This window comes from Alosa sapidissima, chromosome 9, assembly GCF_018492685.1.
Source record: "Alosa sapidissima isolate fAloSap1 chromosome 9, fAloSap1.pri, whole genome shotgun sequence".
Classification (NCBI taxonomy): domain Eukaryota; kingdom Metazoa; phylum Chordata; class Actinopteri; order Clupeiformes; family Clupeidae; genus Alosa; species Alosa sapidissima.
This window is the reverse complement of record NC_055965.1, coordinates 34,717,955-34,744,838: the sequence shown is the minus strand read 5'-3', so window position 1 is coordinate 34,744,838 and position 26,884 is coordinate 34,717,955. Positions and strand designations below refer to the sequence as shown.

Below are 26,884 nucleotides of genomic sequence, written 5' to 3'. Positions count from 1 at the left end.
TTATTGGTTGGTAATGGTTAAACAACCTAATTAGCACAATGCCACAATGTGTAAGTAATTTTACAAATTTAAGCCTACTCTATTACAATAATGTTAGTCTGAAATAAGTGTCTCAAGCAAGTTTATTTACCTCGTTTGGTCCAACAAATATTTTAACGTAGTCTACTATGTCCACTATGTCTATGTTCATGAAAACTCGTATAGCTTGCTGGAGGACAGGCTGCAGCTGCTGCCAAACAGCGCAAGCGGGCCCTTCACACTGGCCAAATAAAATCCAAAAATAAATAAAGGCATTATTTTTATTGATATGATTTTTGGCCACAACAGAGTTTTTTTAAGTGAGTAATTTTATAGTTTGTTTTCTTAAACCTCTTGGTTTGGGCCATTATACTCTGGACGCTATGCACGACGCATGTCACTCGCGCTGGTTTCGCTATGAAACCAAAGGTGAAACGGCTATTTCCCTCTTCACGCGCACCCTTCTCATCTTGTTCAGCCTTGACCAGTTTGCATGCCTGTCTCACTGATGAATACTAGTTAGTTTTAAAAGAGCGAAATGGAAGGCAAGTTTCATTTTTACCGAAGGAAGACAATGTTACCTTACCAAACAGTCTAGAGCGCGAGGTTACAACGATTCGAAATGAAGAACGAGCGTTAAAATCTGCATGGGAGTTTGTAAGGTGCTCGGGGTAATCATTACATTCTTCTACCTGAACAGCGTGACGTCAATTATCATCTAGGGCTCTGATGATGACAGGTAATGTTACCAACTGGAACTACATGTTCTCCGACCAGCTAAGGTTATTTACAGATTTCTCACTGCTAAAGGGCAACTAGATCAGTTATCGGCTAATAACGTTAGCATTCTAGCCCACTGACGTAACACTCCTTGGCTGTTTATACTGGTAAATAAACATAATCGCAACCCAAAACGGATATACCTAACCCCCTGTGACTTTCATCATTATTAAAACATTGTGGAAACTACTGGACCGTATATCCAAACAGCAGTCTTGCTTCAGGTAGCTAGCCGATATGCTCCGAGTAGCCCACCATAGCCTACCTGCAGCTATTTGGCATGCAGTACAACCTCTGATTAATGCAGCAGTGCGTGTGCAACCTCTGAATAAGAATGTGGATACTACTTTTAGACCTACTTCCAAGCTCCCATCTCTTAAAAATGTATTGGAAAAAGTTATATGCCAAACGTTAGGCCTACTTAAAATGTTGCAAGCTTATTAGCCACTGCGTACAATCGCCTTCGCTTCACCTGAATGAGAACAAGTTAGCCTAGTTCCAAGAAACGCTGTGCGGTGGGGGGTGGAATTGATTAGAGATAAGTAAATGACACCCCTATAGTATTTTATTTTGCATTTGTTTTTATTTTTATTTTAAAACTTAGCCATAGAACATGTGCATGTGTGCTCTGCTGTCTTTTCTTCATTATGTTGTTATGGTGATCATGTAAACAGTATTCAAACAAGCTTTGAACCGGACAAGGGTTAGGGTTAGGGTTAGGGTTAGATAAAAGATATATTTCTTTTCTTCATTATCTTGTTATGGTGATCATGTAAACAGTATTCAAACAAGCTTTGAACCGGACAAGTCTGTTTTAATTGCAGTATCACTTTATTATTTGTTTCCTCCGTTGTTTACCTCATGCTGCCTTCTGCAGGTGCCCAGTTGACATCATGCACTCGACATTGACTAATGTGTCCTCGTCAGGAGTCAGTGTTTCCCACAGAATTGAATTCTATTTGCGGTGGATTTTAGATTTAAGCACAATTTAGTACAACCAAAGAAATCATTGTCAAGTCAAGTCAAGTCAAGTCGGCTTTTATTGTCAATTTCTTTACATGCACTGGTCATACAAAGAATTGAAATTTCGTTTCTTACTTTCCCATGCAGACATAGACATGCTTTAAATACAGACATAGACATACTATAGACATAGCCATAGACAATAAACATTAAATTAAAGTGCAAGACTGAAATATAGAACATGTATGTATCAAAATAGAAATATAGGACATATATATATATATATATATCGACGGACAGGCAAAAAGTAATGCACAGGCACCCCGTTTTATTTGCAACGCCGGAGATGGGTTACAAACACAAAAGCATCCTAGGCGAGCAGGAGAGCAACAAGTCTGTCGTAGATAAAGTCTTACCGTTATTTGTAGGACTAAAACTAAAAATTCTTAATGGATTACGTACAGTACAATGAAAGAAAAAGAGCTGTCATGATAGAGAAGAAAACACTGTCATCATGATAAGGAAAAGCTGTTACTCCAGACTTCCTAAGGGCGGTTGACCTGGTCATGTATATGAGAAACCCCAAACAACTCAGACCATCCTTGTAATGTCTGTTTAATGTCAACCTGAGTAGACATTAAACAGGTAAAGTGATGTCTAATTACTGGAAATTTCCCCACAAGCCATTTCTGTTCTATGAATGGTCACTGCAGGGTTGATTGTGTCCTCCTCAGGGTTGATTGTGTCCTCTTCAGGGTTGAGCCATTTCTGTTTTTCGCCGCTGACCTATCTCTGGATCCTGTTTCTCTGCGGGGGGGTGGCATGTGCACCCACAGGTAGGCTGCATTCACTCTTAATGGCAAGATGTTTGGGCCATCAGTGTATGTGTGAGAGAGCCAGAGAGAGAGAGTAAAGGCCCATTTACACCAATAACAATAACGATGAAGATAACAATAACCATAACGATAAAAGCGTTCACACTGAACAACGATAAACAAAGTCTCTCCTTGTGTTAAGGAATGTGACGGTTAAAATTTGATGGGTTCTGATTGGCTATTAGCTTTTTATCATTCTAAAAATCACTCTGAAAGTGATACCCAACAATATCGTTCTTCATGTCGTTATCGTTACAGTTTATGTGTGAACTTCGTCATTCATAATAACAAGAACAATGTTTATTTATAGTTATCGTTATTGTTCTTGGTGTGAATGGGCCTTAAGGGATAAAATATAGAATGCGGTCATTATTGGGAAAATAAGTCCCGACAGGGTGAACCGTACCCCGATGCGCAGCAGAGAGGTCCTGCTTCACCCTGAAGGGACTGTATATATACTCTATACAGCGTTCTATACATTATGCCACTTATTATCTGGCTACTTGCCAACACAAGAAAAAGAAACTTCACAATATGTCTCTACATTTCTTTGTTACCATTTTGTTGTGGCTTTTGCTGAGAAACAAATAGTTTGCTACACATGCTGAACTTGAAACTCAAACATTTCTGTAGAACATAGCTGATCAACCGTCTGCTTTCACACTCTGTGTTTTTGAATGAAGCTCCATTGCAAGAAGTAACCAAACTACCTGCGGAGTGATATGAAAGATGTAAATCAGAAGCACAAAACTAGTTGCCATTGACAGCAGTCATTATATGTTTTCAGCGGTAATTACATGACTATAAGTGACCGGTAGAACGTTGGGAAATCCCATTCAAGTCAATGGAGTTTTCTACTAGTATTGTGTGCCAGAAAATAAGATACTGGGATAATGATTTCTGATCTGAATGTGTGTGTTGTGTGTCATGGTGTTTCAGGTAATTTCAAGCTAGTCGGCCCTGGCGGCCCCCTGGTGGCCGTAGCAGGACAAGACCTGGTCCTGCCCTGCTCCCTCTCGGCCCGCGATGCCGTCGACGACGCGGAGCAGCTGTCCGTGGTGTGGTACCGACTCAAAGGCTCCACCCAGACGCACATCCACTCGCACGGCGACGGCAAGGATCAGAACGAGGACCAGGATCCGGCGTACCGTGGACGCACGGCCCTGCTCCGGGACGAGGTCGCCGCGGGGAACGTGTCGCTGAGGCTCAGCGCCGTCAGGCTGACGGACGCCGGACGGTACCAGTGCACCGCTGACGCCGGAGACGGGAACCATGACAACGTTGACGTGGAGGTCCAAGTCGAGGGTGAGATGCTGTAGCAGTGCTTGATTATCTAAGTTAGATGTAGGGCCTGAGTTTGGCACCGATATAGCGGGATGCTACGTCAAGGCCTCTCCGGTGAAGGGGAAATTCAATAAACCAATCACATGCAACCAGTGTTAAATTATGATATATCTATCTATCTTTTATTAATTAACTTCGGCTTGACTCTTCCCACTTTGTGCGTCTGACTTCGCTCTGGCCACAGTGCACATGCACTGTCGGCAAAATACGCATAATACCCGTGGTGTTAAAGGTACAGTGCTTGATTATCTCAGTCTCAAAGGTATAGTGCTTGATCATCCCGATCTTGAATCTTATCTAACTAAAACTATGTGGTACTTGGTTTAAGATGTGAGTTCGGTTTGATCATAATGTAAATCTTAAAGGTGTACTGCTTGATTATTTTAGTGTGTGACAAAAGCACTCTTAAAGGCTCAGTACTTAATTCTAAATCCAAAAATTGTACCACACAGCCATCTAGTTGTCTTTTCTGGGGGAAAAACAAAAAAACTAAACAACAAAAAAACCTCACACAGCCCTGGCATTGTTCCATACCATTCCAAACACATCAGATCTGATACCGTGCCAAAACACATCAGATCTGGCACTGTTCCATACCGTGCCAAAACACATCAGATCTGGCACAGTTCCATACCATGCCAAACACATCAGATCAGAGACTCCGTTCTCTATATTGTAAGTCATTGTGGTGTGAGTTTGAAGCCTTTATTGTACTGTATTGGTAAAAGAACTACATTGGGTTGCTCTCCAGCCTTTATTGTGTGGTAAAGGAACTACATTGGGTTGCTCTCCAGCCTTTATTGTGTGGTAAAGGAACTACATTGGGTTGCTCTCCAGCCTTTATTGTGTGGTAAAAGAACTACATTGGGTTGCTCTCCAACTTTTTTTTCCTCCCGAGAGTTACTTTGACAAAATGAACACGGCCGAGAGCTGCTAATGTTTTATTGGCTGTCAGTGGTAGCACGTATTCATATAGCTGGTCTCCAACCAAAACAGTTGAATAAGCTTCACGTTTTAAAGCTCCTTTCAATTTCTTTACTCCTTCTTTGTTTGTAGACAGTGCATTTGATTTGATAGGAATGTTAACCAGTTTACCAAGTGCTGTGTTATCAGATTAATGAACATTTTCCTTGAACAGTAATGGCTTCATGCGCCTATTGATGTTAGACTGACTTACCATGAGGAGACCCTTGCTCTAATGTCATGTCCATAGATATTAGAAAGCTAAATATTGCTTTGTATCGCATTGTCCGTCGAGTTCTATTAGGTGGCATACGTCAACACAGCGCCATATTGGTAGGGGCAAACACATTACTGTCTCTTGGCAACGCTTGCTGGCAATCAGACACCTGTCTGATTTCCAATCAGAGACTCCCGTTTCTCCATTAGCCTCCAGTGATTTACCGCTCGATTGTTGCCCCCACCAAGATGGCGGCGCTATTGACGTACGTTTTGGACCCCAAAGCGGTATCTAGCTTTCTAATATCTATGGGTCATGCCCTCCTCTGCCTTCTCCAGCTATAGGTACGACGCCAGCGATTTTCACAGACAGACGCGGAAAAACACAGTTGAGCCTACGCTGTGTCTCCAGTGGGTGGAGTCCAGCGCCTGCTGTTGATTGGCTGGACGCTAAGGGGCGGAGCCTGCCCGCAGAGCCCACAGAGACGTGGCTGGAGCCGGAGGGCTTTAGGGTGGAACGACGCCTCCTGGTGGATAAGAAGTGGAATGACAGCAGCAGCTACCACTGTAAAGTCAGCCATATGGGACTGGTCAAAGAGACGCAGAAGAATGTCACAGGTAAGGGCTCACCGTAAAGGTCAAAGGTCACAGGTAAGGTCTCACCGTAAAGGTCAAAGAGACAAAATAACGCCACAGGTAAGGGCTCACCGTAAAGGTCAAAGAGACACAGAAGAACGCCACAGGTAAGGGCTCACCGTAAAGGTCAAAGAGACACAGAAGAACGCCACAGGTAAGTATTATAGTATAGTATATATACTCTTTTGATCCCGAATTAGTGAAACGCACACAGTGAACACACAGTGAGGTGAAGCACACACTAATCCCGGCGCAGTGAGCTGCCTGCAACAACAGCGGCGCTCAGGGAGCAGTGAGGGGTTACAGTGGGTCCCAGTTAAAAATTGACACTTCATTCACGATCAAGGTGATTCACGCAGCTGGGTGAAATGTAAGTACAACTGCAGCCGCTTGGGGGCAGCATAGTCCGCTGTGGCGTTCCACGGTCGAACCAGACTGCGCATTCGACAGCCAGGGCTGTGATTGGCCGAGTTTTCAGTGCGTTTCTCTGTGTTTTTAGCAGCCCCTGCAACATGCTAGTCCACTGTAGCCTAAGCTTTGTACATAATGTTAAACATAGTTTTGGATTCAGTGGCAAGATTTCTTGATTGTACAGTGCCTGTCTCTCAATAGGCTATGTTTTAAAATGAGAACTTCGTCAGCTGGCAGTAGGCTACTTTGTCGGTAGTCATGAGAAGTTCGCTTGCTAAAAGAACATAAATATGCTGCCCAGAAACCTTGTGAATAGTTCTGATTGTTTTTACTACACTAACGAGGTTGAAATATAGTCTTTGCCTACAGCATCTCCTTAACAGTAATGTTAACAAAATGACAGCATTCATATGACAAAAAAAAACGAATTCGGTCACTCAAGACTGTGCCACAGCAACCAGTGTAGGCTAGTCCTACCCAATAGGCCTACTCAAAGCAGATAGCGTTGTCTGACGGTTGAGTGGGTTAATGCACGTATTTCAAGTAGGCCTTTCAAACTCGATTCCTTTTAAGGATCCGGGTTATTCTGAGTCACTCACTAAACTGATCCGGGTTGAACGAGTCACTTGAGTCACTTGAGTCAGTATTGCTAAATCGCAAAGAAATTCAGTCCTACGTTCAAGCAGTGCAGTGGGGTGCCTTCTCATGTTGGATGTGGATCATCCATGATTTGAAACCAGGTTTTTGCAGTACTTGCATTTAGCCTTTAGAGTTTTGCTCTCCTGGTCAAAGTGCATCCACACATTGTTCATCTTTTTGGTGCTCATGTTCAGAAACTTTGATCTTATTGACAGAGAGGGTAGCCTATATTATACTAATTAATTATTTGTTGTTGTTTTGTTAACAATAGAAAAGTTTGCCTAGGTCTAATGCTACTCTGCTACAATGTTTATTACCACTACTATATACTAATAGTAGGCTACTAGGAATCTATTCTAATAAGTATTATAGGCTGCTAATACTAGGCAACTAATATTACTATTAATCATAGCTATACTGTTAGGTAGCCTAATATAATATAATATAATATAATATAATATAATATAATATAATATAATATAAAATAGCCTTATATAATAGCATCAAAACCTCCACCCACTCACGGGAAAGAAAGCAGTTTGAGCCAGACTATTTATTGTCTTAACCTAGCCTATAAGCAATTGACTTTCAATGTAGACATAGAAACAGGAACGTAGAAATGGCCTGCAGTGAATAAATTATTATTATTGTTATTATTATTATTAATATTATTATTATTATTATTATTATTATTATTACTACTACTACTATTCTCATTAGGCCTATTATTATTATCACCTTGACACAAGTAGAAACTAGGCTACTCGCTCGTCTACAGATCCACTCATGACAATGTAGCCGGCTGATTCGACTGACTCGCACTACAACATAATGTAACCGGTCCGCCCGTGGCTGATCCAAATGACCCAGGTAGGCTAGCCTACTCAAGCAACTCCATACAGAGCTTGCAATGTTTCGGACTGTCTTCGCGACCTAATTGCATTTTAAAGTAGGCTATGCGTGCAGAATATATGTTATTTCAGAAGTGAAAGCATGGCTTTTGTTGTGGATTTTCTTTTAACCTTGACGAGGCGTTACTCGCTCCTCTAAAGATCCACTCATGACAACGTAGCCGGCTGATTCGGCTGACTCGCACTCATAACAACAACGTAACCGGCCCGCCTGGCTGATCCGACTGACCCAGGTAGGCTAGCCTACTCTCCATACAGAGCTTGCAATGTTTCGGACTGTCTTTGCGACCTAATTGCATTTTATAGTAGGCTATGCGTGCAGAACATATGTTATTTCAGAAGTGAAAGCATGGCTTTTGTTGTGGATTTGTTTTTCACCTTGAGGAGGAGTTACTCACTGCTCATCCACTCATGACAACGTAGCCGGCTGACTCGCACTCATAACAACGTAACTGGCCCGCCCGGCTGATTCGACTGACCCGGGTAGATAAGCATCTCCATGAGCGTGCAGTTCGGACTGTCTGCACGACCTAATTGCATTTTAATATGCTACATCTATACACCAAATCTAATTATGTCTAGGCTACATGCAGAACATTGAATGTTATTTCAGAAGTGAAAGAATGGCTTTTGTTGTGGAATTGCTTTTCACCTCGAGGAGACTCCCATGGTCTGTGAGTCTGCAATGTTTCCGGCTCTGCGGGAAGTTAACCAGTTATCTCGGACTGCCTGCTCACTCAGTCGCTTGAGTTGATTTGTGGAGTTGTGGTTGCCTACGAAATTGTTACATTTTTGGCAGCTATGATAGCTAGGGCTAGGAGGCTAGCTAATGTTGCAAGAGGTTTGTGTGTGGCGCTGTTTATCGTTTTAGATTGAATTGTAGTAGGACTCAACTGATCCGAGTTAATGATACTAGAGTCGCGCGACTCATGGGTTAATTTAAAGACACGGGTGAAAGATCCGAGTGAGTCACGACTCAAACACCTTTAATTTCAGGTCTGCAACTTTCAGGCAGTTCTGAGTTCGAATCTAGGCAGGAGCAGAGCCATATAAAGGCCTAGGCCTATTGTTATCATTTTTTGCAAGGTGTTGCTCCTGGCAATACTTGTTTATAAGACGTTTGGTGATTAATTGATAGCTGTTTTTGGGACACGTTAAACGTTCTTTATAATGAGCGCATACGGGGAGTAAAACGACTGTTACGCGCTGTTACAACTGTAGGCTACAATGATTGCAATACAAAAATATGCGCGTGTTAGTTTAGTTAGTTTTGTGATGTTTTGCACTTTTGCCTCATGTGTTCAGGTTTGAGGGCTTTTTTGGCAAGATTGACCTTGGTTAGACTCTGCATATGTTATTTCTCCGTATGGAAAATAAAGTCGATTTTCGACACACGTCTGTTATTAGTAACAAGTGTTGCTTGTTAAAACATGTGACTAGTGAAACTCAAATGATTTTAGAAATATTTAGCCAAAGCCAAAAATTGTTAGAGAGAAGGAGAGACGCCGGTGCAGCTCAGATGTCTTCTTAATTTTCTTTATTCTTTAGTAAAAGGTGCAGAACATTATTAAACTTTGACTAACGTTTCGATGTTCGTTAGTCAAAAACATCGACACATCGAAACGTTTAATACTCTTCTGCACCTTTTACTAAAGAACAAAGAAAATTAAGAAGACATCTGAGCTGCACGTCTCTCCTTCTCTCTAAAACAGGGGTGTCAAACATATGGCCATGTACGGCCCGCACAATGATTTTGAACGGCCCGCACGTCAGTCCCTCAACAAAGAGAGAAAACTTCCCTTGTGTGTGTGTAATGTGTATCACACCAAATTGGCTCACCATACCTTCCCAACTATGCACAGTATCCCATTAGCTGCATGCCATCAGGCTAATTACAATTTTATATCGCGTAAAGTTAGTGAACACGTTATCAAAATTAACGCGCACACATTTTTCATACGCACGCAGGCACAACTAGGCTACTTGTTGTTTTCTTTTACTCGGCTATCTATATATGGTTATCAGCACACAATGTTGGGCTAATTCACTAGTTATGGATATCACAAGTTTAAACAACGAAAACAGAAAGGATGGAGGCAGCAAAGCTAGAGGAGCTATTCCAGATGGACAAGAACAAGGTAGGCAATTGGTGTGCTTGTCAGAACGTTAGATTACAGCTGTTTAAAGCCAGACGTCACCGTACGCTAGAACAAAACTAAAGGTAACTTTAGCTATAGGGCTGTATCAATTTGTCCAAATGAATAGGTCATCGTAGACGTTGTTGTTGTATTATTGCATGTGGATATTGTTATGCTATTGTTATGCACAGACCTAAAACCGGGAAACGGACAATATTGTACACGCGTGAATTTGTGTTTGCTGGGTGGGTGGGTGGGTGTATGTACCATAGCGCTCTCTCTCTCTCTCTCTCTCTCTTTCTCACACAAACTCACTCACTCACACACACACACACACACACACACACACACACACACACACACACACACACAGTACCTTTCTTAGCCACAGTTAATTTTAGTGGTGATATGTGTTATGGACATTGTTATGCACATTATTGACTGCAGTTTATTCTCATCAATGTCAGTCCATGAATGCATATTGATCAGTTGTTAACTAATACTGTAGGCCTAGAAGTTGCATTTGAAAATGTTACTGTTGTAGGCTGTTTGTTTTTTATTTCAGCCACACTGTTTTAAAGTGGTTAGGACCATTATGTGGCCAACCGACAGAAGCGGCCAAACGACAGAAGCGCGGAGAACCCTCCTTTGTCTACCAAAAAGTGTTACTTTGTGCCCCGCGCTCCCCCACTGCTTGTGAAAGAAGGGGGTGGGGGAGGGGGCTTAATGTCCCAAAACGGCAACAAGTCATAATGGTAGGCTACAGGAAGTGGGGGGAGGGTATGGGATGACCAGAGCCGTCTTCGCTGTACTATTCAGAAAGCATCTTCTATTGTCTTTCCAGGCGCACACAGCTCGTTATAGCCTATCGATTGCCTTAACAGATAGGCTCTGCTCTTGGGTTTGGCCTCACAGCGAACTCAACCCTCTTGTTGCTTGCAGTTTGTTCAATAAAGCGATGCAGATTACATTATTTATTTCTGATTAATTGCGTCTTTTGATGTCTTTTGCAACATCTGCTTGTTAGGCTGGGCTACTGTCCTGTACAGGTAAATGTTCAACAATTGCTGGTGTAGGCCTACATCAATTAGGAAGTGTTCTATTTATTTAAGGGGCTACCGGAGGAGTTTTGGGAGCGTTAGTCAAAAAAGACGTGACCCTCCCTCGCCAGCAAGACATTTTTCTATGACCCTCAAAAGTGATTGAGAAAAAACGCATGACCCTCCCCAGTCCCAACAATTTAGGCTATTGATGCCTGTAGGCTACTGAGTCAATTTGGGAGCTTGCATGCTACGACTCCTTCCTTGAAATGCCTTGAAAAGGCTGTCGTTTGCACATTTTCACAAATAATCACCGGGACCGAAACAAACCTGTCAACTTTTCCTGGGTTTATTGCGTATTTTAACTTTTAAAACGTGCGAGACCCTGTGCGAACTTGACAGATGCATGAACTTACGTGCATGAAATCATGCGATAGCTTACTTTACACATAGCCAAGGCTACCGTCGGTGCATTTTAATAGTAGCCTAGTCTAATAAGCTACACCAGCTTGTCTTTAAGAGGGGAAATTGTATAGCCTATAACATTAGCTGAGTCACATATTTGGCCATATGGTGTTTATCATAGGCTACATCACGAAACCAAATAGTGTAACAAAGGCGAACACTTTAACAGGGGAAATTAATTGGGCATGAATCATTGTGCTGAACGGTATTTGTCAATGAGCAGAAAGACACACGACATTCAAACTGTTGATAAGATGTGCACTATGGAAACTGGTCTGTAGGCTAACATGGACAAATAAATGACACTGACTTGCCATATCTTGCTTTGCTGCAAACTCAGCAATGAAATCATAGGCCAGTTTGCAGGCATAACGTCTTTTTCAATTCATAGAAGGGAGAGCCCAGTCTCTCCTGTGACATTGAGGTGCGCAAATAGTTTTTAATAGCCTGTTCAACTTCGAAAAGCTTCGTTCACCCGATGCCAGTCACTGATCGCAATTTCAAATTTCGGGAAGCTTCGTTCAATCTTTTTAAGTTTTATGTGCAGTAGGCCCCTATCTGCCCCCTTTAGAATTATATCTCGAGCCTATTATAAGGTCCAGTGCGTTATGTCCTGGGATTCGGACGTGCTCAAAAAGAAAAGAAAAAAAACACTTTTTTTATAGACGGTTATGAGGAGCAATATGAGTCTGAACTCCGTGTCATTCAGACTCAACCCTCTTGTTGCTTTGATATCTTTTTCGTTGTCGTTTGAACGTCGGCAAGCAGGCATGTTGCGGTTGCAATTTAAGTGAAATTTCTACCTACAACATGCAACATGCTTGTTAGGCTGGGCTACTGTCAATGTACTTGTACAGGTAAATGTTCAACAATTGCTGGTGTGTACATGCTATAATCAATTAGCTAAATCATTTGTCTAGCTGTTTAAAAAAAATTCGTGCTACATTCAAACGCAAAAGGTGCTTTGATATCTTTTTCGTTTGAACGTCGGCAAGCAGGCATGCTGCGGTTGCAATGAATGAGGATAATTGGTTTTATCTGCGGATTTATTTTTTGCATTATTCTAACACACATATCCCCTCTCGCTTTCTCTCTCTCCATCCCTGCGCACGGTGCTTTCTTAAAGGAGCTGCACCATCTTACAACAATTGCATCTACATTTTCATATTCGAATGTTTTGTCAAGTGTAAGCTTAAACTACCGTGATCAATTTAAGTTCCCGTGCCCCCGCTGAAAGTCTCATGCGCTTATCGTTACACTATCAAATCTATAAGTAACCGTGACAAATAGGGTATAAGATATATAAATTGTATTATCATATATGTTTGGTAATGGCTCAGCTTTCTCTGATTGTTCTACTGACTTGGAAACTGCATCATGGAAGCAGTAAGTCAAGTCCAAAAATAGTAGTGGCAGAACAACAAAGTGACACCTTGTGGTTTTTTGTGTCAACTGCAGTTTGTGCCATTTCTGCTGAGAAAATGGGGTGCGTGATTCCTGAAGGAACCCGTCCAAACTTAACTGGGACCCACTGTAGGTGCCTTGCTCAAGGGCACTTAAGCCGTGCCTACTGGTCGGGATTCGAACCGGCAACCCTCCGGTTACAGGTCCGAAGTGCTAACCAGTAGGCCACGGCTACCCCTACAAGGCAAGGCTACAAGGGCTCACCGTAAAGGTCAAAGAGACGCAGAAAAACGTCACAGGCAAGGGCTCACTGTAAAGGTCCAAGAGACGCAGAAGAACGCTACAGGTAAGGGCTCACCGTAAAGGTCAAAGGTCACAGGTAAGGGCTCACCGTAAAGGTCAAAGAGACGCAGAAGAACGTCACAGGTAAGGGCTCACCGTAAAGGTCAAAGAGACACAAAATAACGCCACAGGTAAGGGCTCACCGTAAAGGTCAAAGAGACGCAGAAGAATGCTATAGGTAAATAACTGCTGTGTAGAGCTCTACTGGTTAGCGCTTCGGACTTGTTACCGGAAGGTTGCCAGTTCGAACCTCGACCAGGAGGCACGGCTGAAGTGCCCCTGAGCAAGGCACCTAACCCCTCACTGCTCCCCGAGCGCCGCTGTTGTTGCAGGCAGCTCACTGCGCTGGGATTAGTGTGTGCTTCACCTCACTGTGTGTTCACTGTGTGCTGAGTGTGTTTCACTAATTCACTGATTGGGATAAATGCAGGGACCAAATTTCCCTCACGGGATCAAAAGAGTAGATATACTTATACTTAAGGTGTTTGGATGATTATTATGTTACAGTGACTTCAACAATATAAAGACTGCTGTGTAGAGCCGTCTTTGGATGATGCGGTTAGCTTTCATGAAATTATTTTGCTTCCATACTTGTATTCCGCCGATTTTGCAACAACACGCCAACCCACACGGGTATGCAGTGGCTATTCAAAACGACATAAAAATTATATGATGTGTTTATAAACTGACACTTGGAATAGCCTACTATGGAGTATGGACTGCTGCTTGTACTTTGACACGCACACAGGATGCTTTCCATAGAGAAGCAACTGTGTCTCTCCATAGAGAAGCAACTGTGTCTCTCCATAGAGAAGCAACTGTGTCTTTCCATCGTCTACCTCCAGATGATGAGCCAGCGTTCAATCAGAAGTACATCATTCCGATCGTGTGCAGTGCAGTGACTGCACTCGTAGTTGTGATCACCACATCCAGAAGATGTAAGATTTTGCAACACATACAGTATTGCTATAATATATAGAGAGACACTTACAAATTTCCATTCCACTCCATTATACTGTAGATATAATTGCAAAAGAGTTCTCGACTGTTGTAGAAAGAAATGGCTGATCTGTAATGCAATATCTACATTGCCCATTATCAGCAACCATTCATCCAATGTTGCAAAGGCACATTCTGTTAACTAATCTGATATCATTTTAAAAGGGTAACTGAGAAAACATTGGAGAACCCTTTTGCAATTATGTAAGCACATAATGTAGTCTGAAAACTGCTGCCCTGAGTAAAAAATTAATGCAAATGGTCTCTGCTGGTATTCTGTCTATAACAGAGTGGAATGGACATTTCTAAGTGACCCCAAACTTTTGACTGATAGTGTGTCATGTTAGTTTGTTAAACATTACAACACATTCTTTGTGTATGTAATGTGCATGTAATGTTGGTTTGCTTAAAGGGACACCTGGCAACTTTTTCGTGTTAATTACTCATCTTTGTAAGTCGGTATATGGTTAAATGACTCATTACAGAGTGAATGAAGACTCTCTCGCCCGCCCCTACTGCCTGTAAGAAGAATATCCCGCTTGCAAGTTCAGTGTATCGTACCCGCCGACCGAAGCAGGATCAGTTTACATCCTGCATCCACACCACAGAGGCAGGCTAACGAAACGCTAGCGATTGTTGCAAACGTGTGTATAATGGCAGAGCCTGCGAAGAAGCAGCGAAAACCCTTGACGGAAGATGCAAAGAAAAGGAAAAGAGCTTCAGACCGAGCGAGGGGGAGTTTCGTAGAGAAAAAGCATCAAGCTTGCCTAGTGTCCCTTTAAAATTAATATAAATATGTGTAGTCCATTTTGACTTGTGTTGTTGTTGTTGCTGTTGTTGTTGTTGACTGTTTGCATGTGCTTGCTTCTGGCAGCTGGAGGACTCAGGGAGAGGGGAGCACGGTGTGTTATGAGACACTTCAGAGGGAGAGCTCACAGGTTAGCAGCACTGCACATACACACACACACACACACACACACACACAGTAATTGCCTGTAAAGTGTAGTGAGCCACCATTAGTAACGACACTGTTGGTTTCTTGTCACCCAGAAATGAGTTCCCTATGACCGCTCCAGTGGCCTCCAGACCGTCATAACCCGACAGTCCCTCCACACACACACACACACACATACATACACATACATACACACACCCCATAAACACACACCCATACACACACACATACATACACCCCATAAACACACACACATACACCTCATAAACACACACACACACACACACATACACCCCATAAACACACATACACACACACACACACACACACACACACACACACATACAACCCATAAACACACACACACACACACATACACCCCATAAACACACATACACACACACACACACACATACAACCCATAAACACACACACACACACACACACCATACAGGTCAGCCAGCACTACGTATACACACACACCATACAGGTTAGCCCGCACAATGCGCACACACACACACTCCATACATGTTAGCCAGCAATATATACACACACACACACACAATCACACACACCCATCCACACTCAGAAACTCAGAGTTTTCTAACAGATCTCAATTTTTTGTTTTGTTGTTGTTTTATGCCCATGTTCTTTGACTGTTTTTATAAGCTGATTATTTATTTTATAAGCTGATTTTATTTATTTAAGTTGTTGCATGAAGCTGTGGCTTCATTTATGTTCATTAATGAGAAATTAGTTATTTGTGTAATTGTTTAATGCTGTCAAGTACAACACTAATGCACTGAAGAAGAAGGAAAAAAAACTGAATTCACACTGCGAAGCCCAGTTTTCTGTTTAGGTTCTATGGGCTAAGGTTCTAGGGGCTAAGGTTCTAGGTCACATGCGTTCATTGAAGCAGACCTACAATAAAGCGTTGGTCAACAAGCTCAAATGTCTCCAATGTCTCTAATGTCTAAACATAAGAAAAGGTGTACACCAAAGAAATGCATTGTTATCAATGACTCTTTTTATACAGTCTATGATTGTCATCAACACAATATTTTCATGCACAGTCAGTTTGTACAAATGTTACAAATGTTCCATCACCAAATATGTCAGGAATGCCTGAAATAGATCAGATTTGAAAAAAAAAGTAGATCAAATAAATGTAAAACTTCAAAATGTTAACAGTAAAATCAGGAAATGTAGATAAATAGGATTTAACAGATTTAATCAATGTTGTTTTATAAAAGTATTTAACAGGTTAAGTGTGAGACTGGCTAACTACTCTTCAACAGCATGTGTTGTGCACTGTTGTTTTTATCTAAATAGTAACAGTGCAACAGCTCAAGACAATTACATTACATTACATTACATTACATTACATTTGGCTGACGCTTTTTAACCAAAGCGACTAACAACATGGTAAACAGTAAGTTTTTAGAACAATTCTCACAATTTTAGGACAGTTTAAAAAAAACATTAGAGTACAGTAAGAATAAGTGCGTCGGTGAGTGCTGTTTTTAACAGTTACTTGTCAGTTTAAAACGGCTGGTGAGTGCTAGGATCAGTAAGACTTGTTGTAAGTGTTGCTATGAGAGTAGATGTTCTCTAAAGAGCTGGGTCTTCAGGAGTTTTTTGAAAGTGGAAAAGGATGTCCCTGCCCTTGTAGGAACTGGCAGTGTGTTCCACCAACGAGGAACAACAGATGAGAAAAGTTTGGATTGGCTTGAGCGTACCGGTGGTAGAGCTAGACGTCGTTCGTCAGAGGAGCGCAGCGGTCTGGAGGTAGTGTAAGTCTGTATGAGGGCATTCAAGTAGGTGGGAGCAGAACCGGAGACTACTTTGTAGGCAAGCGTTAGAGACTTGAATTTGATGCGGGCCGCCATAGGTAGCCAGTGTAGCTGGATGAGCAGCGGGGTAACATGTGCCCTTTTGGGTTGGTTGTAGACCAGGCGCGCCGCCGCGTTCTGGATCATCTGAAGTGGTTTCACTGCGCAGGCTGGGAGACCTGTCAGGAGGGCATTGCAGTAGTCGAGTCGTGAGATGACTATTGCCTGAACCAGAAGTTGGGTAGCATCTTGAGTCAAGTAAGTCCTGATTTTCCGTATGTTGTAGAGTGCAAAACGGCATGACCGGGCGACTGAGGCAACATGATCTGAGAAGTTTAGTTGGTTGTCAAGAACAACTCCTAGATTTCTTGCAGTCCTGGTCGGTGAAACAGACAGGGAGTCAAATTTGATGTTGATGTCGTGGTGTATGGTAGGTTTAGCTGGGATGACCAGCAGTTCAGTCTTTGAGAGGTTCAGCTGGAGGTGGTGTGCCTTCATCCATGTAGCTATGTCTGAAAGGCAATCCGAGATCCGTGCTGAAACCAGGGGGTCGTCAGGTGGAAAGGACAGATAGAGCTGTGTGTCGTCTGCATAGCAGTGGTTGTATTACTGCAATAATAATGAACTTGCACACGCATATTTTTAAATCAGAATAACAGTCGTTAATGCTGGGGTCTCAGTCTATAGTTAAATCGATGATGCTAACGCGACTTGAGAGCGTGGACATAGTTGACCTAGTGTCAAAGTCCTTTTAGGCAAGTCCCTCCACTCGGCTGCCATATTGCAACGCTTTTTGGGCACTCATCGGGCATCCTATTCGGCAGACATGCGTCTTCACAAATGTCTTCACAACACACCATATGATTGGCTCAATGTATTCACATCACACCACATGATTGGCTCAATGTATTCACATGTCGACATTTTGCCAGGGAAGGGGTGGGATATGTGTAGACAACGTTACAAACTAGCCCCATTCATTTCTATGAAGGATTTTTTGAGTCTGTGTCTCCACATTAGAAAGTCTTTGCTAGTGTTAGGCTCTCCAGTCGAGTCCATGATGCTAACGATGCTAACGTGACTGAGAGCGTGGACAGCTGCTTTATGACCTACTGTAGTGTTACAACGTGTCCTAACCGGATCCGAGCAAGCAACTATCTTGTAGCATTCGGTGTTATCTGTCTACACTGAATTCGTTGTCTACACTGAATCTGTTAAATATGCCCTTCTATTGCGTAATATTTCTCATTTAAAATAACAGAGCAACACCAGCGACAGAAAGGAAATAGACACGGGGCGTCTGACAAAAGTTCTCAAAACGTTGCGTTGAATTGCGCTGTTCGCGTCGCTTGCAGTCAGGACCGGTTAGGCTCTCCAGTCGAGTCGACAATGCTAACGCAACATATGCATTGGACTGTGCCAGAGGCTTTCTACATTCAAAACATTCTTCACAGAAATGTGAGTTGTCCAAAGCCTTTCTTTTTAGTGAACTCTGTGTACACAAACAATGTTCTCAATGCTCGAGTTTGTGTATAGAGACCCTGGTGATACTTTGATCAAAGTTTCATGGTGTGTCGAGCCTTCTTAGTGTTTGAAAAATAACGTTTTTCACACGATCATGCATCAAACATAGTAGTTCCCCTACCACTCTCATTCACTCTCATTTGACCTGAACACGACAATACGGTCAAGCTTAAAAGTAGCGCTTCCGACATAATTATGCTTTTAAACAAAATTTTGACTTTGACTTTGATTTTGATATTTTGTGAGTACATTCACAAAAATACCCTAGGTTGCATTTTGGCGAGAGTTACGCTTAAAGCTCTGAGGTTGAGAAATGGGGTAATTAGCTATCTAACAAGCTAGTAGACCGCTTTCATGCCACTAGTAGACAGCCCGAATGCCACTAGAAGACCGCTTCCATGCCGCTAGTTGACAGCCCGAAGAGTGCTAGTAGACAGCCTGAATGGCGCTAGCTCGGCCATTGGATGAAGTACAGCAAATTATCATATACAATATATATATTGTGCAAATTATTAGAATATAAAAAATATTCCGTAGTTGTCTCAGTGACTATATTAACAAACAACATTGTATTTAAGATTTGTTTTATGGATCTATTTTTTCTAGTGGAGGAATCTTTGACAGGGCTCTGCCCCACCTGGCCAAGTGAAGCAGCTGTGTTCTATGTTTGTTCTATTTTCTTTATGTTGCTCGTGTCTTTCCTGTTATCTATTTACTTTAATGTGGCCATTTTTTTTCTCAGTCTTTAATTGTTTCTGTGACTCTTTAGTTAAAACTTCAAAACATTTCATTAATCACAAAACAACCTGTGATCTCCCAGCCGATCATGTTCCACTTCACACCCTCTCCAGATCGGCGTTGTGGAACTTTAGCTGGTGTCTCTGGAGCTGGTCCTCTCGAGTGAAACTGTGGCCGCAGTAAGTGCAGCGGTACGGTCTCTCTTTTGTATGCGTTCGCTGATGTACTTTCAGATTTATCCCTTGATGAAAACTCTTCCCACATTGAGTGCATCGATATGGCCTCTCTCCTGTATGAATGCGCTGGTGTCGTTTAAGAGTTCCCCCGTCAGTGAAAGTCTTTTCACACTGCGTGCATTGGTATGGTCTCTCTCCTGTGTGGATGCGCTGGTGTCGTATGAGATTCTGGTTGGAAATGAAACTCTTGCCACACTGAGTGCAGTGGCACAGGCCTTTGCCTGTATGTTGAGAGCGCTTGTGTTGTTTGAGGTGTTCCCATTCAGAGAAACTCTGGCCACACTCAGCGCAGTCGAATGACCTTCCTCCTGTGTGAATGCGCTGATGAGTTTTGAGATTATGATTGTAAGTGAAACTCTTGCTACAGTAGGAACAGGAGTATGGCTTCTCTCCAGTGTGCGTTTTTTCGTGTCGTTTCAAAGATCCCGAATTAGTGAAACTCTTCCCACATTCAGAGCACTGGTATGGCCTCTCTCCTGTGTGAATGCGCTGATGTTGTTTCAAAGAGCCCTTGTGAGTGAAAGCTATGCCACACTGAGCGCATTGGTATGGTCTCTCTCCTGTGTGAGTACGCTGGTGCTGTTTGAGATTCTTCTTTTGTCGGTAACTCCTGCCACACTGAGAGCAACAGTATGGTTTCTCTGTATCTGCAATCTGTAAGATGGAGGACGAGGAAGATGCTCCTTTCCCTGTTTTCCAAAACAAAAATAGAAGACAACCACTTGAGCAAACACAAACAACTGTGTTTCTTGTTAACTGTCAGGACTATATAGATTTGTATGTCTCGATATTTTAAAAATGTGGTCAACTTCTCACATGGTATGTACAGACACACGCATATAAACACACATACGAAAATACATTTGTGTGTAAATCCTTTCCTTTTTAGAACCAAATTAAAGATGCAGCCAGTGATTACACAGTTTAAGTTTATGTTTATATTCTAAATGATTAGCAGGTCTGCTTCCATAAACCATTTTTTTATTTTTTTAAGTGTACTCAACGGATAGCTAGCAGATCATGAGGAGATGATTGTTCAATGTGGCAAAAAAATGTTACGGGCTTAAAATCACGTATGATTGCTGACTGCACCTTTTAAGTGGCATTATTTAATGTCTGCTTTGTCTTTACCGGCACCAGGCTGTTCTTTATCTCTGTTGTTCTCCTCATCCTTCCCTTGGCCCCCTAGTGGTCGACAGCAGTCCTGCAGCACCACTGACACTTTCCATAAATGGGCCTGAGACATCGGGTCTGTAGGGAACTGGTCCATTTCAGAGCTGAGGATTGGAGCCATGTTCAACCCCTCCTCTTGTCCCTAAAACAGAGAAAAAGAGAAAGGTTAATACTGACAAATGTGAATGAAAAAAAAACATATACGTGCTCAGTCCGCTGCTCTTCACCCTGCTGACGCATGACTGCATTGCAACCTACAGCAACAATCACATAGTGAAATTTGCTGACGACACAACTCTGGTGGGTCTCATCACCAAGGGCGACGAGACTCAATACAGGTTGGAGGTCGACCATCTGACCACGTGGTGCAGGGACAACAACCTCCTGCTGAACGTCAGCAAGACCAAAGAGATTGTTGTTGACTTCCGGAGAGGTCACACCCAACACCTGCCACTGACCATCGACGGTGCTGTGGTGGAGAGAGCGAGCAGCACCAAATTCCTGGGGGTGCACATCAGCGAAGACCTCTCCTGGACCACCAACACTGCATCACTGGCGAAGAGAGCTCAGCGCCGCCTGTACTTCCTGCGGAAACTCAGGCGAGCAAGTGCTCCACCAGCCATCATGACCACATTCTACCGAGGCACCATTGAGAGCATCCTCTCCAGCTGTATCGCTGTGTGGGGCGGAAGCTGCACTGAATACAACAGGAAAGCCCTGCAGCGCATAGTGAACACAGCTGGAAGGATTATTGGTGCTTCACTCCCCTCTCTGAAGGACATTTACACCACCCACCTCACCCGCAAGGCGACCAAAATTGTGAGTGATGCAAGTCACCCCGCTCACAATCTGTTTGATCTACTGCCCTCTGGGAAGAGGTACAGAAGCCTGCGCTCCCGCACTACCAGACTCACCAACAGCTTCATACACCAAGCTGTAAGGATGCTGAACTCTCTCCCTCCTCTCCCCCCTCCACCCTCAGCTACATAACATCCTGGACATTGGACCCACAATGGCCGCCTGCACTACTCCACTTGCACACTTGTACACTTTACAACTTGTTGTTGTTGTCCTGAAAACACAACACTTCTGCTGCTCTTACATAACTTGCACCACTATGCCACTATCTTTCTTATTTAGGTCAAACAGAACTACCCAAGCCTTTTATTGGCCTGACTTTTTCCCAAGCCTTTTATTGGCCTGACAATTTCAACCAAATTTTGCTGCTCTTATTTTTTTTTCATTATTATATGTGCCCTCTTATTTACTTATTTACTTACTTTTTTGTTTACTTGAATGTTATGTTTGTCTGTGGACTTAAATTGGTAAAATATGTCTTGTCTTCACCGTGGGATAGTGAGAAACGTAATTTCGATCTCTTTGTATGTCTGGAACATGTGAAGAAATTGACAATAAAGCTGACTTTGACTTTGACTTTGACTTGACTTTGATATACCATTGCCTACTCCCAAAATTGTATGCCTTGACGGTGTGCTAACGGTTTTGTTAGCGTCAGCATGTCTGATGTATTTTTACAGGTTTATTAGCATTGTTAGCGTTCGCATGTCTGATGTGAGTTTACACATCATTGCTGCGTATCTTCGTCTCCGATTTTTACAAGCCCTCAGCCAGACAATGACACTCCTACGGACTACTGTCAGAGAAAATGGAGGTTAGTCTGTAATTTGTGTAATCTGAATCTAACAAAATGGAGGTAAATCTGCAATTAGGGTAATCTGAACTGAACAAAATGGAGGTAAATCTGCAATTAGTGTAACCTGAATTTAACAAAATGGAGGTGAATCTGCAATTAGTGTCTTAGCAATTAGGTCTTACACTCACCAGTTATCTTGGTAACACCTCCAGGCAGTTATTTTGGACTAACAGTATCAGCCTTTTATCTAAATGAATGTGGAACACCTCATATGATGGTACAGATATTAACTCATTGAATGCCAAGCTGTTTTCGGAAGCTTTGTCCTAGAGTGCCAGCAATCTAGACCATTGTTGATGATTTTTGTACAGCCACAGCATATTCTGTGTTATAGCTGTGAACACATACAATGGCTCGTTTTAAAGGTGAGACTTTAAGCTCTCAGTGGGTGCAAACCGTGTATTTCTACACGCCTCTGTTCCTGAGAAATCCCAAGCTAAACAGTGGCTAGTTTTCATCAAAATCCCTGTTTTTTTCTAGAAATGGAGATATTTCGTCTTTTATGAGTCACTATCACCGACATATTCGGCACTCTGGTTAGGGCGTGCCCTCTTGCAAGCGCGACTCGGCCTACCACCCACTCCGCTAGGCCCGGCTCGTGGTGGAGATGGAACTCCCTCCTCAGCACAGTGTTCAGTCACTCCTTGTAATGTTTTTGACCTGTCGTGGTCAGAGTCACCTTGTCTTAGTAGAAAGGTGGACTCATCCAGCGTTGTCTGGCGAAAACGCACCTGCTGCAATATATTTTTCTTCGACTTTTTCATTTCTCCCTTCAGCACCTGAGAAGTGGCCTGAGAGTTGCCTGCAAAGTTTCTGGGAAGAGATCTAACGAGACCTGCCACCTAGTGATAAACCCACGGAAATAAATGACCTGATTTTGACCTGGCTTGCATCTCGCTGATACTGTAGGCTAATCAGTGACTGATTCGAAACAAAGCGGCAACCATCAAAAGCTGAGTTAAGATCAAACGTCCAGATAAAATGTCCAGATCTTGCGTTTTTATGAGTTTTCGATCGTCATATATTTCATTTCCATTCATCACAGAGTTCCCAAAATCACATATAAGGTGTGTTAGAGCAGTGTTTCCCAAACTTTTTTTCTGGGGACCCACTTTTTAAAAATGACAGACCATCGCGACCCATTTCATTTCAAATCTACCCTGCAACCACCAATATTGTTTTAGGCCACAGGTTCTCCAACTTTTCTATGGCTCCCCCAACCATACATTGCTATAGGATCTAAATAGATAGATCCTGCTTTGAACACGGTTGTGTTGCATTTTGAGCACCATCAGCGTGAAAAGTTGGAAATGACTAATGTTTTAATGTGTTATTGGCTAATATGTTTTAAATGCGCATCCGAGAGTTGGGGAAATTCTTGCATGTTGCACAGTCGTCATTCGTCAGCATAGTAAGCTGTTCCTGTATTTCTAAAAAAAATGTTGTAGGCTACGTTGCGTTGCAGACAAATGGGTCCATAACACTGTGGACGTCAATTCCGATGTAAACAGCAAATAACTCAAGTCGTTATATTGTATTGTTGTATTATATTATATTGTATAGTTGTTACTGTATATCAGAACAAGAGGCTTTTGCGCAATAGCCAGAAGAATGCGCCTTTACTTTGAGTTAGCGAGGTAGAAAGGTCTGTGATTTTTAAAAATAGTGTTTAAAATGTCCATTTAAATTGTAGCCTAATATAATGCACTGGTATCTGGTATGTTCGTGCAAATAGGCGGATTCATGTTCCTTGCAGTTTGCAACTGTGAGGTACATGGCAGGCGCCCCACAGAACAGTTTCATTTTGAGAGGTAGATATCCATGCGATGCGTTCGTCCCCCAGTTTCATGAGCTTTTATGACAAAACCGTGACTGTACATCCTAATAGAAAACTGTTAGCTTTCCTGGTATCAAATGACAAATGGTATCAGTTACTGTAGGCTATAACACAACATAAATTGTGCTGGCGACCCAAATAAAATCTCCTGCGACCCACCCGTGGGTCGCGAACCCAGACTTTGGGAAATACTGTGTTAGAGTGTCTAGTTTCGTAATTTAAAAAAAAAAAAGCTACAAACGTAATATTATGTTTTTGGCACTCAATGAGTTAAAAGGACATCACATTGATCCATGTTTAAATCTGAATTGACCCGTGTAAATATCCCAAGTAACAATCCGTAGTAAAAGACTGTAGTAAAATCCTTTTTTTCTGGATTTATTTTGGTTACAGTCACGTTGGTTTCTGGTTAAAGTGTAGAATCATTATATATGAAGTGTTTTTACATGTTTCAAAATAATTTTTAATGAGTGTCAAACACATTTCTGTGTTTACGTGTTAGACACGTTCAGAATAACTTTGGTTTTAGATTAAATTGCTTTGCAAGTTTTTTTTTAATATGTTGCAAAATGGTTCATAGTGGGTGTAAAACACAACGCTTGAAAAAGAAAAATGTGATGGAGGTATTACAAATGTTTAAATGAGGTTTTAATCATGTCAACTACACGTCGACTTCAGCACCTTTATTGAATGTGTTCATTAGACAGCCACATGAGCTTCAGAATTTATTCTGCTATTTATGCTTTCTAATATCATTTATGAGCAGGCCAATTCTACATCAAAATAAACCAGACAGAGTCTACAAACAATTTATTCTTCAACTCTACATCAAAATACATCAGACAGAGTCTATAAACAGTATCAGATGAATTAATTAATTTATTTATTTATGTATTTACTGTATTTATGTATTTATTTATTTATTTAAAATAGCAGCATCGTCTGGGTAGGGCTGGGACATCTGGGGCTAGGGCTGTGCTGATGGTGCTGCTCTGGTGCAGAGTCCTCTACAACGAAGCTAGCTGACGCTCCACTCTGTGAAAAAAAAACAAAAAAAAAACAACAATAAATATGTGACTGGTTGAGCTGGAATTTGGGAGTGTTTTGTGAAAATGGTCAATTGAGCGCTCAGTCTTTGCCAGATGAGGACAGCAAGGATAACCAGTCACATGGTCACATCACCAGAAGATATGAGGTCAAAAAACTAGACTAACTAGATTAGGGATCCTTTGGGATCAGTGATCCTCCGGGGTTAGGGATCCCCTGGGATTAGGGATCCTCTGAGATTAGTGATCCTCCGGGGTTAGGGATCCCCCTGGGATTAGGGATCCTCTGAGATTAGTGATCCTCCGGGGTTAGTGATCCTCTGGGATTTTGCGGTCATTCTGATTTGGACTTTGTGTCTCTCGTCTTTTTTTTTTGTGTTTTGTTGTGGTGTGTCTTGATGTAATAAACCCCACTGGCTGGGTAAAATGTAAGGTCTTGAGGTAATAAACCCCACTGACTGGGTAAAATTTAAGGTCTTGCTACAGCACTTAGGTTACTGATATAATGCGGACAAATTCTACTACACCTACCTTGCCTGTTCCACCCTTTTTAAAAGGGGCGTGTTTAAGAAAGTCTGCCACCTCTTTCTCCACGTCTGCAATCTTGACTTCTGGATGGCATGTAGTACAGGCCACTGAATAGAAACAGAAACACAATGTGCGATTAGGATGTGTGACTACAGAAAAACATCACAGTGTCTGATTAGGATGTGTGATTACAGAAACCCCAGTAGTGGTAGTGAGCTGGAGAGGCATATCAATAGTGAGCAGGAGAGGCAGGTCAATAGTGAGCAGGAGAGGCAGGTCAATAGTGAGTAGTGAGCAGGAGAGGCAGGTCAATAGTGAGCAGGTGAGGCAGGTCAGTAGTGAGCAGGAGAGGCAGGTCAATAATGAGCAGGAGAGGCAGGTCAATAGTGAGTAGTGAGTAGGAGAGGCAGGTCAATAGTGAGCAGGAGAGGCAGGTCAATAGGGAGTAGTGAGCAGGAGAGGCAGGTCAATAGTGAGCAGGAGAGGCAGGTCAATAGTGAGTAGTGAGAAGGAGAGGCAGGTCAATAGTGAGTAGTGAGTAGGAGAGGCAGGTCAATAGTGAGTAGTGAGCAGGAGAGGCAGGTCAATAATGAGCAGGAGAGGCAGGTCAATAGTGAGTAGTGAGTAGGAGAGGCAGGTCAATAGTGAGCAGGAGAGGCAGGTCAATAGGGAGTAGTGAGCAGGAGAGGCAGGTCAATAGTGAGCAGGAGAGGCAGGTCAATAGGGAGTAGTGAGCAGGAGAGGCAGGTCAATAGTGAGCAAGAGAGGCAGGTCAATAGTGAGCAGGAGAGGCAGGTCAGTAGTGAGCAAGAGAGGCAGGTCAATAGTGAGTAGTGAGCAGGAGAGGCAGGTCAATAGTGAGCAGGAGAGGCAGGTCAATAGTGAGTAGGAGAGGCAGGTCAATAGTGAGTAGTGAGCAGGAGAGGCAGGTCAATAGTGAGTAGGAGAGGCAGGTCCAGGTCAATAGTGAGCAGGAGAGGCAGGTCCAGGTCAATAGTGAGCAGGAGAGGCAGGTCAATAGTGAGTAGGAGAGGCAGGTCAGTAGTGAGCAGGAGAGGCAGGTCAATAGTGAGCAGGAGAGGCAGGTCAATAGTGAGTAGTGAGCAGGAGAGGCAGGTCAATAGTGAGCTGGAGAGGCAGGTCAATAGTGAGCAGGA

At 42.6% G+C, this 26,884-nt stretch overlaps 3 protein-coding genes and 1 long non-coding RNA gene across 17 annotated transcripts in view; 2 read left to right on the top strand and 2 right to left on the bottom strand.

Moving 5' to 3' along the window:
• LOC121718788 (NACHT, LRR and PYD domains-containing protein 3-like) overlaps positions 1–26,884 on the top strand; it is a 1,510,793-nt gene that overhangs the window by 1,030,566 nt on the left and 453,343 nt on the right. The gene's annotated exons all lie outside the window — the stretch shown is intronic.
• The window catches only part of LOC121719082, a 530,903-nt gene that overhangs the window by 440,429 nt on the left and 63,590 nt on the right, over positions 1–26,884 (bottom strand). The window lies entirely within an intron of this gene.
• On the top strand, positions 419–15,272 carry LOC121718963 (butyrophilin subfamily 1 member A1-like). Of its 3 annotated transcripts, none has more exons than XM_042104426.1 (7): positions 419–757; positions 2,517–2,597; positions 3,576–3,941; positions 5,499–5,777; positions 13,991–14,083; positions 15,019–15,082; positions 15,195–15,272. In XM_042104426.1, the coding sequence occupies exons 1-7, from the start codon at positions 748–750 to the stop codon at positions 15,238–15,240; spliced, it is 939 nt and encodes a 312-aa protein (XP_041960360.1). In that variant the 5' UTR covers positions 419–747; the 3' UTR covers positions 15,241–15,272. The 3 variants fall into 3 exon arrangements, with proteins under 3 accessions (XP_041960360.1, XP_041960359.1, XP_041960361.1); XM_042104425.1 differs by having other exon boundaries at positions 2,496–2,597; XM_042104427.1 differs by lacking the exon at positions 2,517–2,597.
• The window catches only part of LOC121718864 (zinc finger protein 436-like), a 35,050-nt gene continuing 26,055 nt past the window's right edge, over positions 17,890–26,884 (bottom strand). For 2 of the 3 annotated variants that reach the window (XM_042104218.1, XM_042104219.1), the window contains exons 18-19: positions 25,731–25,834; positions 24,785–25,188 (exon numbers count right to left, since the gene is read on the bottom strand). In XM_042104218.1, the coding sequence (XP_041960152.1) occupies positions 25,078–25,188; positions 25,731–25,834 (215 nt within the window). In that variant the 3' untranslated portion in view covers positions 24,785–25,077. Of the gene's footprint in view, positions 20,119–20,560; positions 20,745–24,784; positions 25,189–25,730; positions 25,835–26,884 lie in introns of those variants that run through there. The other variant, XM_042104221.1, reaches the window with a different exon arrangement.